Below are 19,101 nucleotides of genomic sequence, written 5' to 3' on the forward strand. Positions count from 1 at the left end.
GCAGCAAACTGAAGCTCAAAGAGGAAAAGAAGAGAAAAAAATAGAACAGAATATTCAAGAACGGTGGGACCATTCTAAAGATCTAACATACAAGCTGTTGGAATACCAGAAGGAAAAGAAATAGAGAACAGAAGGAAAAGTTTGAGTGCTAATAACTGAGAATACTCCAAAATTAATTACAGACACGAAACGAAGACCCAGGAAGTTCAGAAGACACCAAGCAGGGTAAATGCCAAAAATCTACACCCAGGCACGTCATAATAAAACTGCACAAAACGAAAGACAAAGAGGAAATCTTACAAGAATCCAGAGTGGAGGGAAGACCTTAACTGTAGAGGAATGAAGGTAAATGACAGACTTCTGGGCAGAAAGTTTGCAGCCAAAAAGAGAGTAAAGTAAAATATTTAACGTATTGAAAGAAGAAGAAATCCCAACCTCAAATTCTATATCCAAGGAAATTATCTTTCAGAGTGAAAGAGAGATAAAAACCTTCTCAAACTAAAACTGAGAAAACTCCTCACTAGCAGATCTGCTCCGTAAGAAATATTTTAAAAGATTTTAGAAGAATAATGATCTATGTCGGAAACTCAGATCTACATTTTTTAAAAAAGCAAGTGTGTCAGAAAAGGAATAAATGAAATCTATTTAAAATTATTTTAAAATGAGTCTAAGAAAATTATACAGTAAAAAATACTTCATAAAACTAGCCTTTTAAGAGTAAGGATGTTCAATATTGGATTCCAAATTCCTTTCATTCTTGCAAGGTAAATGCATTGATCTTTTCAAACTTTCATAATGACTGCTATACAGACAAAATTTTTTCCATTATAAAAATGAAGGATCTGAGTCCGGGATTTGGTGTGACACCAGGGGGGTGGGAGGGTGGTGGTGATTAAAGGACTAGACTAACACAGAGGGAAGAATAATGAGAGCCACGGATGACAAGGAACAGAAAACCAGTAAAAATTTTAGCTTTGTGAAAAGAATCTTGGGACAAACCTAGACTTCCCAATGGACTTGAGTGGGAGTTAATGGCAATCTTATGTAGGTTTTAAGGAGTTGAGTAACCTTCAAGTAACAAGTTGGTTACATTCATATTAAATATATATTTAAAAAGTACTTACCTCTAATGAATTTGCATTCAATTGGATACGGGGCATTTGACCTGATAACAGTTTACAGGAATAAGCTACAAAGAAAGAAATAAAGATGTCATATATCTTTTAGATGTCATATATCTGAAGGCTCCAGTGCCTTACATGAGCTCATTAAAAAAAAAAAAAAAAAGCCTATTTATATTCTTCCTTTATCATACTTTCTGCCTCATGACTATTTAAAAGCCCAGTGGCTCAGCACAAAAACTGAGCAAGAGGTTGCAGATGGATAAATTTCTGATAATTTTGAAAATTAAATTTCTGTACATCTATAACTGATGATTCTTATGGGAAAAAATTTCTAAAATGATTTAAATCTTCATACAAATCAGTTTTATGAGAGTTGGAATTTAATTTAAATATAAATTTATACAATATCATTTTAATGTTTTCTTTGAAATTTCCTGAAACTTGTGTAGGTTTCAATAACAAAAGTAGCCTCCTGATTCGTATATAATTCAAAATGCCTATATGTATGTATTCCACTGTAGTCAGCACAAATACAAGGAGAAAATAATTTTTCAAGGCTCTTCATTGTTGGTTTATCTGACACTTCCTATCTAAGGTGTTCTTTTCCATAGAATATATGATTGTCATTAAATTTCGATTTTGAAACTTGTAGGTATTCGCTTTGCCTTGCTATATTTTTCAGAACTAGATACACTAAGCTTTTCAAAGAATTCTAGTGACTTCCTGACATGTTTTATTGTAATGTCCACTTATATTGTGTAATAAGTTACTGGGGAAGTTAACTGCCTGAATGCCGGCAGCTCCTGTCCTATCACTCAGGTTAGAAAGTTAATATTTGTGCAGGTGCTCAGGGACACAAACCAGACATAGGCAGGCAAGCCAGCTTCCCACCAAGGATCCTGGTGCTGCCCCCATGAGGATCCCTCTTCCCTGAAGCCACTGCTGCCCGCACTGGCTGAATCCAAACAAAGGCTGAAAAGTTTCCATGTGTTATGACCAAAATGCAAATCAAATCAGCATGCAAGTTCTGAGTGCTTACTGGCACCCAGCTTTATGCTGGGTGCAAAGGAAGATTTACAACAGAATGTATGATAAGTCTCTTAAAACCCAAGGAAGCAAAGCTAACACAAAAGAAAAAAAACCACGCACACATTCATTGGTAAACCAAATGTAACAGTACATATGCTGCTGAGGTCAAGAGGCCGCAGATCCACGTCAAATCATGTTATTAGAAAACTTTCAGAAGCGAATAGAACTAGAAGCTGGTCTAGGAAATATGTTAAAAATGTGGGACAGTAACCTCTGTTTTCATTTCTTGCTGTTGACAAAAAACAATCCTAACATATTTGTTTCTGAAAGTAAGCCTCCTGCTAAATTCTTAGCCAAATTCTGTTTGGAACTGGTGTCCAAGACTATATGTAGCCTTTTAACTGCACCATTTTAGCCAACTTTAGCTCCTGGAGAGGTGATGGTAGTTAAAACTGCCACAATATTCATAAAGGCAGGAGCTAACATCTACGAAGCCCTCACTCTATCCAATACACCAGCTTAGAAAAACCTTCACAGACTCCCTTCCATGTAATCATCACAACCAGCAGAGGTGTTGTGACCGTTTTAATAACGAGAAAACTGATGATTAGAAAAGTCCACAAAGGCACGGGCTTATAGAGACAGAAGATTCAGGTTCAAACCTTGGTCTTTATAACTCTGAAGCCTGACTTTTCAACCACCATGCTTGCTATGCATTTCTCTTCAATGATGTTGGCTCTCAGAACCAGCTCTCAATCTTTTTTCTCTTTGAATTATTCCTCAGCCATTCGAACTCATGAAAGGAACACGAAAGCTCTCTAACGAAAGGCTATTGCTTTTCTGTGGGAAAAAGCAAGAGCTCAGAAAGCCTCTAAGAAAACAAATTATATCAGCATACACTAGGCAAAGTTGACTGACTATCTTTCAACTGGTCTCCTCTGCATGAGTAGCCTCTAAGGGGAGCAGTAAAGTCCAATCTGAGAAGGAAATGGCAACCCACTCCAGGATTCTTGCCTAGAGAATCCTGTGGACAGAGGAGCCTGGTGGGCTGTTGTCCATAGGGTCGCACAGAGTCGGACACGGCTGAAGCGACTTAGCATGCATGCATGCATTGGAGAAGGAAATGGCAACACACTCCAGTATTCTTGCCTGGAGAATCCCAGGGACAGAGGAGCCTTGTGGGCTGCCGTCTATGGGGTCGCACAGAGTTGGACACAACTGAAGCAACTTAGCAGCAGCAGTAGCAAAGTCCAATCTAGGACTCAGAACTTAAGGTCAGAGGATAGCAAGCTGCACTCAGTCAACAGACATGTACTGTTTTGCCCTTACAACATGTTACACATTAAGCAACGGTTATAAATCAGGATATTTCAAATCAAAGCACAGAATTCTGATTATCTTCTAAGAGCTAAAAACCTGTACCAACAGTGGGTACTCATTTCCAGAAGGCGTGGCTGCTCTGGCTGCCCCTCTGGGGGGCCAGGGCTCCCCCATGGTCTCCCCCTCCAACGTGTGTGTTGCCTTTTCCCCTACACATGTATGATTGTCCTCTGCCCACTACATGTGTGTGTTGCCATTCACTCTAGTCCTGCCGGTTCTTCCCCGTGTTTTCAATCCCTGCCCTAAGAAACTGGAGACAGTTTCCCTTCTTTTTTCAAAGGCACCATGGTTACGAAACAGTCGTTTGAAAATGGGCACAATTCAATAAAGCAGTTATCTAACACGATCCAGTTATTCTGCGTAAGGGGTCCTTCATGTGAATTGTAGATTTCTGGTAACAAAAATAAGTCTCATTCTATAAGGATAAAAACTCTGCTTTTAACAGTAACTGCTGGGTCTCATCTAGGTTGAGTTTCAGTCCTGAGCCAAAGAGACTGTTCAAGTTTCAGGTAAAACCAATGGTTTCAGGTAGTGGGCCTAGCAAAGATGTAATTGAGGAAGGTGGTAAGAAAGCAACTGTCCCTTTTTATGGTGCTGGGCCAGCTGAGCCTCTTCACAAGATACGCACTAAGTTACTGTGGTCATTGAGTGCATGGTTCTCAAGGAACATGGCAAGGCACATTAAAGCAGAAACGTGGGAGAGCTGGAAAAAGGAGAGCATGTGGATGGTATGTTTCCAAATGTTTGCCGGATGGATAAGTGACTGCATGGTGGTCGGACCTGCTTTGTGAGTCTTTCATAGTACATTAATATCTAACATTCCCAGAGGACTTGCTAAGTGTTTTGCAACAACAACTCAGGAGTTACCTCAAGGCATTCTCACAACAACTCTATCAAGTAAAAACTATTATCATCCCCAATTTGCAGGCAGGAAACTGATGTTTAGAGATGAAATAGCTCCTTCAAAGACAACCAACACTTCATCAATTCTGTTCTCTTCAGGCTACCACCCTAGATCTCTGCTCCCTTCACAGCAAAACTCTTTGAAACAGTCATCTACTCTCACTGCAGTCATATCAATGAGGGTTGACAGATTAACCCACCAAATGTACCCCAGATTTATACTGGCCCTTGAAAAATGGTGGAGGTAGGCTGCTAACCCACACACAGTCAGAAATCCACATGTATCTTTACAATCAACCCTCCATATCTGTGATTCTTGGGCTGCAAGGAGTCCCTTAGACAGCATGGAGACCAAACCAGTCAATCCTAAAGGAAATCAACCCTGAATATTCATTGGAAGGACTGATGCTGAAGATGAAGCTGCAATATTTTGGCCACATGGTGCACAGAGCCACCTCGTTGGAAAAGACCCTAATGCTGGGAAAGATTGAGGGCAGGAGGAGAAGAAGGCAAAAGAGGAAGAGATGGTTGAATAGCATCACTGACTCAATCACCAGTAGTCAGGTATGGATGTTAGAGTGGGACTATGAAGAAAGCTAAGTGCCAAAGAATTGATGCTTTTGAACTGTGGTGTTGGAGAAGACTCTGAGAGTCCCTTGGACTGCAAGGAGATCCAACCAGTCCATCCCGAAGGAAATCAGTCCTGAATATTCATTGGAAAGTCTAATATTGAAGCTAAACTCCAATACTTTGGCCAACCTGATGTGAAGAACTGACTCATTGGAAAAGACTCTGATGCTAGGGAAGATTGAAGGCAGGAGGAGAAGAGGAAGAGAAAGGATGGATGAGATGGTTGGATGGCATCACTGACTCGATGGACATGAGTTTGAGCAAGCTCCAGGAGTTGGTGATGGACAGGGAAGCCTGGCGTGCTGCAGTCCATGGGATTGCAAAGAGTCGGACACAACTGAGCAACTGAACAACAATCTGTGGTTCTGCATGGTTCTGTCATATGTGCCATTGGGGGGAAAAAATCTGAGTACAGGCGGACCCATGAAGTCCAAATCATGTGATTCAAGGATCAAATGGAGTCCTCCTCAATATTCCCCATTACATCCCAGTACAAATGACTGCCATCTCTTGTATAGACTTCTACAAAGGTGTCCTAAATGACCTCTTGCCTTCCATTTAGTCCAGTTTCCACACAACAACAAGAAATTTTTAAAACACAAATTATATCACTCTCCTGCTCAAAACCCTACACATTTCTTCCTGCGGCCTGACAAGCTCTCACCTCTGCTTTGCTCCCCATACTCCACCCATGTTGGCCTTTCCATTGCTGCTCAGACAAGACACCAGAGCCATGTGCTCACCATACGTTTGCCTGAAACTTTCCCAGTGATTGCTCCTTCTTCCAATCTGGGTCTCTGCCTCAAATGTCACCTCCCTAATGTGTTTCTGTCTCATTACTCCTCTATCCATGACTATTCCCTGCTTTGTTTTCAGTCTTAACACTTACTGCAATAATATTACAACAGTTGGTGATTTGCTTGTTAATTCTTTGTCTTGTCTTGTAGATGTAAGTTCCTTGAGGACAGAGACTTTATTACTCAATTTTTCATTCCCAGATCCTAGAATTTTCTGGCACCATAGCAAGCATTCAATATTTGTTAAATGAATGAATATAGAGTAGACAAATTAGCAGAAACATAGTTTAAAGGGTGTCTGATGAATACAGGGTCATTTCATAATACATGTTAATCCAACCAGAGCTGGATACCATGATGATCATAAAAAAATAATAATTTCAATCCCTTCTTATGATCAAAATTTACATATTCACCTCTAAAAGTTGATTTTAAAACTCCTTTTCCTTTTCTAAATATTTATTTATTTGGATGCAATGGGTCTTTGTTGTGACATACAAACTCTTTAGTTGTGGCTGCTGCTGCTGCTGCTAAGTCGCTTCAGTAGTGTCCAACTCTGTGCGACCCCAGAGACAGCAGCCCACCAGGGTCCCCCGTCCCTGGGATTCTCCAGGCAAGAACATTGGAGTGGGTTGCCGTTTCCTTCTCCAATGCATGAAAGTGAAAAGTGAAAGTGAAGTCACTCAGTCATGTCCGACTCTTCGCAACCCCATGGACTGCAGCCTACCAGGCTCCTCCACTCATGGGATTTTCCAGGCAAGAGTACTGGAGTGGGTTGCCACAGGTGGGATCTAATTCCCTGACCATGGATCAAACCCGAGCCCCCTGCGTTGGGAGTGCAGTCTTGGCCACTGGACCACCAGGGAAGTTGCTCAACTCCTTTTCCACACACCTGAACCCTAACATACCATCAAACAGTGAAATAATAATAATAATAATAAAACTATAAAGTCAAACAAGTGACATCAGAGCTTAGGGAAAAAACACTAACTCAATATTTTGATAATGATTAAAATGTTTATGAATAAACATACAATTCAAACACAGATATTCGGATTCATTCGGGTTTTTCTGTAAGATTTTATGGAAAAACCAAGACGAACTTTTTGGCCAACTCAATATATACTTCATTAGAGAAAAAATGTCATAACTTCAAGAATCAAAGGAAAAGAACAAGAAATTATATATGACTCATGGGCATTCTGCAATCTATTGTTTCAAGACAGTGAAGGAAAGATTAAGAGTTTGCTTTGCTTAGTTTGTTTGAATTCTGCACCACATGATGGCAAGATTTCACTGCTCTGTACTTTCCTGAAGAAATAAAAAACTATTACTTGAAGGCAGCTCAACCATACATTCTTAACTGTAGGCCATATTTAGGATACATGTACAACCAGGCTTTTAAAAAACATTCTTTGTGTCTCTTACCTATGTTAATTGCAGTTTCTTGTTTATCTCCTGTCAAGACCCATATTTTTATGTTCGCTTTCAATAGACTTGTTATCGTTTCTGGAACACGTGCTTGAAGGCGATCCTCAATGGCTGTGGCTCCAAGTAGTAGAAACTTCTAGATGTTTTTGGGAAAAGATAGTCATTACTGCTAATTAAAGATAAAAATATATCATTTCTTGGCCTTTTGGCTAAGATCAAGTGTAAAGATAATATTTTAAGATGGAATAAACAGAGCAAATTTTGATAAAAGACACGCCATCTAATAACTGATTATGCAAAGTCCCACATGTGCATACACTCATACATTTTTTCTAGTATCTTCCACTGGTCTATTTGTTTGTCCCTATTTCACTATAGTGCATCCCTCATGGCTCAGTGGTAAAGAACCCACCTGCCAATGCAGGAGACACAGGTTCAATCCCTGGGTTGGGAATTTCCATTGGAGGAGGAAATGACAATCCACTCCAGTATTCTTGCCTGGAAAATCCCATGGACAGAGGAGCCTGGTGGGCTACAGTCTATGGAGTCGCAAGAGTTGGACACAACTTAGCAACTAAACCACCACCACCATATAATATATAAACCCTTACACATGTATGGGTCCTTACTTTTGTCTGTAAGAAAAATTTCATAATTTTCTCCATAAATCTTTTATCACCAGATGGTTTATTTTATAGTTTTTCTTCCTATTGTGAAGTATTGGCCTACCACCAGAGAGAAGTGGTTACAGTGTTACTTAAAAGTGGACTTTTCAAACTCTGACAATCACTAAAAACATTTTTAAAGGAAGTATGATTGATATACTAAAAAAGAGAGCAAGAAAGCAGATCATGTATAGTGCTCAGTTAGAACCAAAGAAAGCAGAAAAGAGTGAAGAAAAAAAATTTAAAAAGTGGGAACAAATAAAAACAGTTGCAAATACAGTATATATTAAACTAATCATCACTATAAACATGGCCTAAATGTTTATAGTGGTCTAAATATACCAATTAAATGAGGGTTAGGTTAAGTTAGGGGCTTCTCAGGTGGCTCAGTGGTAAAGAATCCACCTGCCAGTGCAGGAGACATGGGTTCAATCCCTGGGTTGGGAAGATCCCCTGGAGGAGGGTATAGCAACTCACTCCAGTATTCTTGCATGGGGAGTTCCAAGGACAGAGGAGTCTGGTGGGCTATAGTCCATGGGGTCATAAAAAGTCAGACCCGACTGAGCAATTGAGCACACACACACACACATAAATACATACAATAGAATACTAATATATAAAACACACAAAAGAACAAAGGGAAGAGACTGGAACTCAGTCATTAGCCCAACATTTCAGATGATTATTATATATTATTCTAGCTTATTTTTTTATAATAAACATGTATTTCTTTTCATGTGGGTAAAACTATACAGAGGATAACAAGACTGAAGTGGCTCGGATATGATTCAAAACAGGGAGAAATATTTTGAATAGTTTAAAAGACATTTTATGAATTCTCGATACAATAAGACAGATGTATACTTCATAAAAAAAATTTACCTGAGCTTTTAACATGACACCAAGATACGACTACACTGATAAGCTCATTTTCTTCAAATGTGTTGGCATGGACAACACATACGGGGTACATTACCTTTTCAATACTATCGTAACAGTCTTCCAGAGTTTTCATTCTGTCTTTTACCACTGTGATGGCTTTCTTATACATGACCAGCCACTGCTCATACTCTATCTCAGTTAAGTCTATGTAGGCAACACAGAGAGTTCTCAGACCTGCAAGAGAGAGATCACCTGGTGAGGCTTCCAGTGATTGGATAGAAGTAGAGAATTTGAAAACAAAATCCAAAAGTATCTCAGAGCCCATGGGACAATAAAGGCGTTCGTGCCACCTGGTCTTTTTACTCATCTTCCCTCCTCCCCTCGTCCTTGCTCACTGTAGTACCCTCGCTGGTCCTCGTGTTCCCCGACATTTGGACTTGCACATCCTACACCCAGAACGCATTCTCCTGAGGGCTTGTCATTCTCCCTTCCTGCGGGCTCTACCTAACTCACCCTACACAGAGAGCACCTCGTCGCTCTGTCCCTTTACCCTGTTTATTTTCTCTCCATAGCACTCCTCACCCCATGACATCATCTATCACTGGCATATTCTCGCAGGACATTAGCTGTCTATGTTTTCTTCACTTCTGCCCTGGAAGCTGAGAACACTGCAGGGCACTATATAGATGCTCAATAACTATTTGTCAAATGAAGGAAAGAATAAGAGGCTTCAGTTTCCAATATCAAAGTAAGCCCAACAAATGCTGAGATAACAGAAAATTAACTTGAATTCCAAGGTGTTCAAGCTGGATTTAGAAAAGGCAGAGGAACCAGAGATCAAATTGCCAACCTCCTCTGGGTCACAGAAAAAGCAAGAGAATTCTGAAAAACATCTATCTCTGCTTCATCAACTACGTTAAAGCTTTTGACTGTGTGGATCACAGCAAACTGTGGAAAATTCTTCAAGAGATGGGAATACCAAACCACTTACCTGCCTCCTGAGAAATCTGTATGCAGAGCAAGAAGCAACAGTTAGAACCAGACATGGAACAATGGACTTGTTCCAAATTGGGAAAGGAGTACATCAAGGCTGTATATAGTCACCCTGCTTATTTAACTTATATGCAGGGTACATCATATGAAATGCCAGACTGGATGAAGCACAAGCTAGAACCAAGATTGTCGGGAGAAATATCAATAACCTCAGATATGCAGATGACACCACCCTTATGGCAGAAAGCAAAGAGGAACTAAAGAGCCTCTTGATGAAAGTGAAAGAGGAGAGTGAAAAAGTTGGCTTAAAAGCTCAACATTCAGAAAACTAAGATCATGGCATGTGGTCCCATCACTTCATGGCAAATAGATGGGGGAACAATGGAAACAATGAGAGACTTTATTTTCTTGGGCTCCAAAATCACTGCAGATGGTGACTGCAGCCATGAAATTAAAAGATGCTTGCTCCTTGGAAGAAAAACTATGACCATCCTCAGTTCAGTTCAGTTCAGTCTCTCAGTCGTGTCCGACTCTTTGAGACCCCATGAATCGCAGCACGCCAGGCCTCCCTGTCCATCACCAACTCCTGGAGTTCACCCAAAATCATGTGCATTGAGTCAGTGATGCCATCCAGCCATCTCATCCTCTGTCCCCTTCTCCTCCTGCCTTCAATCTTTTCCAGCATCAGGGTCTTTTCAAACGAGTCAACTCTTTGCATGAGGTGGCCAAAGTATTGGAGTTTCAGCTTTAGCATCAGTCCTTCCAATGAACACCCAGGACTGATCTCCTTTAGGATGGACTGGTTGGATCTCCTTGCAGTCCAAGGGACTCTCAAGAGTCTTCTCCAACACCACAGTTCAAAAGCATCAATTCTTCGGCGCTCAGCTTTCTTCACAGTCCCAATCTCACATTCATACATGACCACTGGAAAAACCGTAGCCTTGACTAGATGGACTTTTGTTGGCAAAGTAATGTCTCTGCTTTTGAATATGCTATCTAGGTTGGTCATAACTTTCCTTCCAAGGAGTAAGTGTCTTTTAATTTCATGGCTGAAATAACCATCTGCAGTGATTTTGGAGTCCCCAAAAAATAAAGTCTGACACTGTTTCCACTGTTTCCCCATCTATTTCCCATGATGACCATCCTAGACAGCATATTAAAAAGCAGAGACATTACTTTGCCAACAAAGGTCTGTCTAGTCAAAGCTATGGTTTTTCCAGGAGTCATGTATGAATGTGAGAGTTGGACCATAAAGAAAGCTGAACGCTGAAGAACTGATGCTTATAAACTGTGGTGTTAGAGAAGACTCTTGAGGGTCCCTTGGACTTCAAGGAGATCAAACCAGTCAATCCTAAAGGAAATCAGTCCTGAGTTGGAAGGACTGATGTTGAAGCTGAAACTCTAATACTTTGGGTACTGATGTGAAGCACTAACTCATTGGAAAAGACCCTGAGAAAGATTGAAGGCAGGAGGAAAAGGGGACAATAGAGGATGAGATGGTTGGATGATATCACCAACTTGATGGACATGAGTTTGAGCAAGCTCCAGGAGTTGGTGATGGACAGGGAAGCCTGGCAGGCTGCAGTCCATGGGGTCGCAAAAAGTCGGACATGGCTGAGTGACTGAACTGAACTACAATGACATGCCTGAAAAAAATTTTAAATCGGATTGTAATATTTTAGGTTAATTCTGGCAAAACATTCAAACACTTGAGAATTTCCTGTTTCTCTGCAGAACAGGCTTCTCAGGTGGCTCAGCGGTAAAGAAGCTGCCTGCCAAGCAGTAGACAAGGATTCGATCCCTGGGTCAAGAAGATCCCCTGGAGGAGGAAATGGCAACCCACTCCAGTATCCCATGGACAGAGGGGCCTGGAGGGCTACAGTCCATGGGGTCCCAAGAGTTGGACATGACTGAGCCACTGAGCACACACACACACAGCTCTCTGCAGAAGACCTATAGAAGTTGTGATCAATATAATTCCCATATGCTTCTACCTATTGTAACCAACCTACAGCACAGGTATATTTTCAGAGACTACTAAAAGATCCAAAATGTAAACTTGCAAAATATCCATACTCTCACATAAGACACACATGTGTCTGTAGGAAGCAGCAGTTTGTAAACTAAAAAGAGAAAGTAGACTATACTTTTCAAGGTAATCTTAATCAGTATTACTCTTTGCTTTTCAAAGCATCTATAAACCTTTCAATGGATGTTGTTCTTCTTCAAAACTCACTCAAGGAATATATTTCATAAAGAGATGGGTGATAAGTCAAAATCAGAAGGATAAAAGAATGCAGGAAAATATCAACTATGCCAGCATTCTGAGTTATACACAAAATGATTAACTTCAAAACACACAACACAAACCAAAAAAAACCCAAAAAACCTCTCTATATTTCCAGTTCAGTTCAGTCCCTCAGTCGTGTCTGACTCTTTGGGACCCCATGGACTGCAGCACGCCAGGCTTCCCTATCCCTCACCAACTCCTGGAGCCTGCTCAAACTCATGTCCATCAAGTCAGTGATGCCATCCAAGCATCTCATCCTCTGCCTAGAAATAGATAATAGACTGAAGACACTGCTTTAGGAATCAAGGAAGAGCCCACAGTAAAAACATACATTTTAGTGTTTGCAACTAAGCACAAAATACTGTTGGAGGGGAAGAAAGGGAAAATAATAATACTGCCTGGACAGGGCTTGTTTGGGGAACCATTTACTTTTATTTGTTTATTTTTTGAACCATTTATTTTTAACCAAACAGAAGGCATACAAAGTCTCACATACCAGCAAGCTCCCCCGAGCACGCATTGAGGTATAATTTCAACAGTTAAGGACAGCATTACAAAAGGGAACTCAATTCTAAATAATTTTCACTTACCTTCTTTAGCAAAATTTTCCAGATGGACTAATGTCTCCTCCACAAAGAGAGAATTTTCTGAAAGTCTCTCATAAATCACTGAATCCTATAGAAAAAAAGCCACACAAACACACACTGTGATTAACATCTTATCTAAGCCTGATCATCTGAATTATGAAAACTTTTATCATTTTTTTGTTATAGCTCATAGAAGTGACGGAGCTCAAGAAGCCCCAGTGAAGGCACAATTCCAGGAAAAAAAAGATGTTACATACAGAGGAAGAAAGACAAGGAACAGAGCAAATATCTCATGGGGACAATGCACGTGAGAAGCCAGTAAAGCGAAGTCTGTACAGCACCGAAAGAAAAAAAAATGGTCAGCCTAGAAGTCTATACTCAGCAAAAATTTACTTCAAAAGGTTAGAAAAAATAAAGATGAAATAAATATTTTCTTTCTGACTTAGACTGAAAAAATGTATCACCAATAGATCTATGTTGTAAGATATGGTAAAGGAACTCCTTCAGACAAAAGATCATTATGCCAGATGGAAATATGAGTCTGAAAAGCAATGAACATGGTGTTGGCATGGGCATATATATATATATATACATTATTTCTCTCATTATCTAGTTCTTTTTATTCTAAGAAATTGGACAAAATGATTAGCTGTAAAGTGTGAAGCTTGTAACATTTGTAAAATTAAAATGTATGACCAGCATACCAGAAGGATTAGGAGAGAGAAATGGAAATATAGAATTGTAAGGTTCTTGCACTATATGTCAAGTAATATAATATCACTTGAAGGAGAAAAGTAATAAAGATACCTATTATAAGCCACAAAGCAACTACTAAAATAAAAACTTTAAAACAAGGAAATTGGAAAAAAATATTCAAGTAATCCAAAAGAAAGTATAAAATAAAAAAGAAATATGGGGGGAAAAGAATAACTGGGACAAAGAGAAAATAAATGGCAAGATGATATATTCAAACCTAGTCATATAGATAACCATACTATATAAATGGGCTAAACATCAGTTAAAAGGCAGAGATTTCCAGAACAGATTTAAAACACTAGAACCAATGGCATGCTTCCTAGAAGAAACACATTTTAAAGACACACGTTCACACATAAACAAAAACGAAGATTGAAAAAAAACAAAGAAGACTTCCCTGGTCTTAAGAGTTTCTTAACCAGTCGTCAAGAATCTGTGTGCCAATGCAGGGGACACGGGTTCCATCCCTGGTCCTGGAGGATTCCAGCTACCGTGAAGCAACTAAGCCCGTGCACCACCACAAGAGAAGCCATGGCAATGAGAAACCCACACACTGCAGCTAGAGAGTAATCCACAACAATGAACCAGCACAGCCAAAAATAAATAAGTAAAATTTAAAACAGTAAAGAGACTGTGATGAACAATTTTTCAACAACTAGGAAAAATTCCACAACTTGGATGAAATAAGTTAGTTCCACAACTTGGATGAAATAGAAAAGTTCTATAAAAACCACAAATCAAAGCTAACTAGCTAATTAGAAAAAATGTTCTGAAGAGCTCTATATTATTAAAGAAATTGAATTTGAAGTTATGAATAATATTTCCACCTCAGGTCCATGACTACGTGCTAAGTCCCATGAATCCTTTTAGAGACTCACCGAAAGCACAGCAGTAGTCTTGGGAACCCTCATCACAGATGACAAACACATGGAAGGATGTTTGCTATCATCAGTCATCATGGAAATGTAAATTAAACTCACAGTGAGATACACACCTATCAGAACGGCAAAATTAAAAAGACTAACCAGGCCAAATGTTGGCAACAACTGCTGGTAAGAATGTAACTTCAACTTGGTGGTTTCTTAAGAAGTTGATATATAGCTCCCATGTGATCCAATAATTTTACTCCTTGATATTTACCAGTGAGAGATAAAACTATATGTGCATAGAGAGAGTTGCAAACAAATGGTCACAAGAGCATTACTTGTAGTAGCCAAAACTGCAAATCATTGGTTCTCAGAAAAATAACTGAGTGACGGCACGTTTTCACTGACATCAAAGTTTAATAAAATTCTGGTGGCATTTCAGTGGGTTTGACGGCCTTGAGACGGACTTTCCAATCTAATGCTGTCAACCACCAGTGATAACAGCACATACAAAGTAACGACATTTTAAAATTCATTACATAATAATGAATCCCAGTACTTACAGCCCCTTTGCAGTAGAGCCGGAGCCGTCCTTCAGGAGTTCGGACAATTATAGACATCCTCTTTCTATTACTAAAACAATATCGAAAACATTGTTAGTTTCTGCTTTCCTCAGTATATGGAGCTACCACTCAAGCAAAAATTCAAAGTCAAAAGAACTCTAATTGTTAGAATCCTCAGCTGCTTATGGCTGAAAAGGCTGGCACGTTTATTGCCAGCCTCCTCTTCTTCCTTCTTTATAGACTTCCTTTAACTGAGATTCTGATTATAAATCTCCACCTTTGTCTACTACTATTCTTTTCTTCCTTGGGAATTTACTGACACAAGTATATACAATAGATTATATTAGGATATATTAGATTAATATGTACTATTATAATATAGCACATGATGTATATATAATGTAACATCTTTATGTATTATATATACACATGTACAGGCTGCCATCTATGGAGTCGCACAGAGTCGGACACGACTGACCCAACTTAGCAGCAGCAGCATTATACAACACGTATATTACTTAAAATACACAAACTTTATATACGTGTAATGCGTTTAATATAATGATTAAAAACTGATGAGAGGAGGTGAAAGCAGGCCTGGTCCTGTGTGTTTTTCAGTCCTCACACCATCCATCTTCATCAACTAGACCTTTCTGGCCCCGTTTTCCTGCACAGAGATGTTAAATTGCTGGCTCGGTAGATGCCAGAATCTTTTGAATGTATAGTTCCGTCTCAAAACCCTCTGGATTGTGTGTGTGTGTGTGTGTGTGTGTGTTATAGCTATCATAGAACCTAAACTCACTGCTTTTGTTCCTGATTTAGGAGCCCAAATCGGCTTGAAGGTCTCCTCTCACCTCTGTCCTCCACACACGGTCACGGTAAACTGGCCAAGACAGTCCTTCCCCCTCACCAGGTCATTCGCCCACTCTTAACTCTCCCTCCACCGTTCAGTCACCAGCCCAAACCCCACCTCCCGGCACAGGCTCCCAGGCCCCAGAGGTAAACCGCCACCTCCCGGAGCACTACAGTCCCCATCAAGTCATACTGTTCAATATTCTTTATCGCCCTCAACATGACTGGAGCAGAGGCCGCACAAACAGGCGGTCATCAAGGCCACCTTACTCCTTGAACAGTGTTCTAGAAAAATATTTTTAGCTTTATACATTGCAATGCACGCCGTGGAGATGAAAATACATTTTTTAAAAAATTCTTTAACTTTTCTTTGAATTTAAGCAAACTCCAGGAGACAGTGAAGGACAGGGAACCCAGCTGTGCTGCAGTCCATGGGGTCATAACAAGTTGGATGCGGCTTAACAACCAAACAGCAAGTTTTCTTTCACCTCTGGAGGCACAGATTGGTTGACAGTACCAAGGACTTTGGAACCAGTAGACCTGAATTTCAAACCTGATTCTGCCACATATTTGCTTATAGACATTGGGAAGGTCATTTAAACTGAGCCCCAACTGCAAGTCTTCCACGTGGTATGGTCACCGTGGGCCTCAGAGGACAGTTCTGAACATGTCCCACAGACCAGCTGGGCTCTCAGTCATTATTCCTCCATGTTTTCAAGCTCTTTCAAAAAAAAGAACTTTATTTTCCCTCAGGAATAATACTGATCAAGAAAAAGATGTCCAAGATTGGAAGAGAAGTAAGAGGTTCATAGAAATGATGGCCAAAAGAGAGGAGGAGGATATCCTTCGGGGAGAAGAAAATCCTGGTAAAATTGAAATGCTTAAGCCTCAGAGATGGAGAAGGCAATGGCACCCCACTCCAGTACTCTTGCCTGGAAAACCCCATGGATGGGGAGCCTGGTAGGCTGTAGTCCATAGGGTCGCTAAGAGTCGGACACGACTGAGTGACTTCCCTTTCACTTTTCACTTTCATGCATTGGAGAAGGAAATGGCAACCCACTCCAGTGTTCTTGTCTGGAGAATCCCAGGGACGGGGGAGCCTGGTGGCCTTCCGTCTATGGGGTCGCACAGAGTTGGACACGACTGAAGCGACTTAGCAGCAGCAGCAAGCCTCAGTGAAGAGTATTCCAATTAAAACAATTATTATAATGAGGCCTAGAGAAGCAAGAACTGAATTGAGATGCAAGGGTGTATAGAAGCTAACTAGAATTTCAGGATTCTGTTATTAGGTTTTCATTTACAGCCAAATCTCAGTTGAATAGTCAAAGAAGAGCCCTGGAAAATTCACATACAGATCAAAAAGATAGCTTACCTAGAAAATTCCAGTACATTAAGAATTTCAAATGTGAGTTCTTCTCCCATCTACAGGAAAATAAGACAACATATTCTTACCTTAGGAAAAAAGTATTTGTCTCACAAAGTCACTCACTCTCCCAATCATGAACAAGTTTCACCCTCCAAATACATATCTTTTTCAAAATAAAGCTTTCCTGCAAGTCTGATGAGATGACAGTGCCCTCCTCTGGTAAGAATATTGTTTGCAACCTGGACAGTATTAACAAAAGTGCTTCCTGTAGCAACAGATTAAGATTGAAACACCTCTCCAATCTAAAATCAGCATGATTAGAAAAATTGTACACGTGTGTCTCTGGATGAGCAGGTGCATGTAAACCGCTAGAAAGTATATCAAGTATTACTCACAGCTTCTATGGTGACCGAGTTCGGCATCCTTGTAGTGAAAACAAAGCCAAGTTTCTTGGCTCCTTTCACTAAAGCTGCTTCATCTGTCAATAAAAGGCCTGTATTAATGGAGATTAAGCAAGTGTATTAACATTATATTTAATTTAATACAGATTTCTCCAGCAGTAAAATATCATGTCATTCTTTAGAACTTGGGGTTTTCTAGCCAAATGCGTTTATCAGTGCTTCTAGGTAACAGAGTGTTGACAGTAGAGGAAATCTGGTTAAGCAGGGCCTCGGTCAGTGGGACTAATCCACCAGCCTGGAATTGAAACACTTTCCTCCTGCTCACTGAGGTCTTCTCTGTTCTCTACAACATTAGTAGCACTTCCATAAAATGTTGCATGGCCTTAACCTGCCCTGTGCCTGCCCTGTAACCTGCTTCTAAGCCCCTGCTCCAAGACCACACCCTGCCAGCCTTCTGGGCACTTTGGGGGTGTATGGGGTATGTGGTGAGTGGGAGCCCCAGAGCTTCAAAGTGGCTCAGAGCTGTGTACGAATGCCCCAAACAGGTAAGAATTTCAGGGAAGGAGAAAGGCAGGCACAACTGGGGATCCATGATGGCTCCCCTTCCTCTGTGGGCTCATCGCCTGCCAGGCGTTCACGGGCACACAGCACCTACCTGGAGAGGAGGCCTGGTAGCTTATGTTGTTTCCCTCTCTCTCTGGAACAACAGTGTGGCACACACACAACAGGGTAAGAAATTCCTTTATATACTCTTTCGTGGGCTGTAAGAAAGGAACACAGCTAATGAGTCTCTTCCAACCTGCCCCTCAACTCAAAAGTCCTACATAATCTGTATATATATATATATATATATATATATATACCAAGTGAGATTTCGCTTCAGGTCCATACAGAGTAACGCACTGGCTAGAAACCATACCACACATTCAGAATGTGTTTGTGGAGTGGAGGCTGAGTCAGGGGGAGAGGCGGGGGCTGGGGCGACCACAGGGAACAGGAAGACCCTGCTGTCTAGGGATGTTTGTTCTCCTTGGGGACACAGGTGTTCACAAAGCTGGAAGAAACAAGGAAGGGGTGTGATAGGGAAGTCAGGGGCCTATTTTAGGGAGGTAATGCTGAGTACACCATGCGAAATGCTGGGCTGGATGAAGCACAAGCTGGAATCAAGATTGCCGGGAGAAATAACAATAACAGATATGCAGATGACACCACCCTTATGGCAGAAAGCAAAGAAGAACTAAAGACTCCTTGATGAAAGTGAAAGAAGAGAGTGAAAAGCTGGCTTAAAACTCAACATTCAGAAAACTAAGATAATGGCATCCGGTCCCATCACTTCATGGCAAATAGATGGGAAAACAATGGAAACAGTGAGAGACTTTATTTTTGGGGGCTCCAAAATCACTGCAGATGGTGACTGCAGCCATGAAATTAAAAGATGCTTGCTCCTGGGAAGAAAAGCTATGACCAACCTAGACAGCATATTAAAAAGCAGAATTTGCTTTGAAGACATTACTTTGCCAACAAAGGTCCGTCTAGTCAAAGCTATGGTTTTTCCAGTAGTCATGTATGGATGTGAGAGTTGGACT

General features: G+C 40.5%; 1 protein-coding gene across 1 annotated transcript in view; it reads right to left on the reverse strand.

Moving 5' to 3' along the window:
* LOC104996864 (phospholipid-transporting ATPase IB-like) overlaps positions 1–19,101 on the reverse strand; it is a 119,447-nt gene that overhangs the window by 45,093 nt on the left and 55,253 nt on the right. The window contains exons 17-24 of the mRNA XM_010851252.1: positions 18,171–18,276; positions 17,510–17,592; positions 17,121–17,170; positions 14,897–14,966; positions 12,715–12,799; positions 8,936–9,075; positions 7,292–7,430; positions 1,125–1,189 (exon numbers count right to left, since the gene is read on the reverse strand). Coding sequence (XP_010849554.1) covers positions 1,125–1,189; positions 7,292–7,430; positions 8,936–9,075; positions 12,715–12,799; positions 14,897–14,966; positions 17,121–17,170; positions 17,510–17,592; positions 18,171–18,276 — 738 coding nt within the window. The remainder of the gene's footprint in view (positions 1–1,124; positions 1,190–7,291; positions 7,431–8,935; positions 9,076–12,714; positions 12,800–14,896; positions 14,967–17,120; positions 17,171–17,509; positions 17,593–18,170; positions 18,277–19,101) is intronic.

The sequence above is a fragment of the Bison bison genome, unplaced genomic scaffold (genome assembly GCF_000754665.1).
Source record: "Bison bison bison isolate TAMUID 2011002044 unplaced genomic scaffold, Bison_UMD1.0 scf7180017864299, whole genome shotgun sequence".
Lineage (NCBI taxonomy): Eukaryota > Metazoa > Chordata > Mammalia > Artiodactyla > Bovidae > Bison > Bison bison.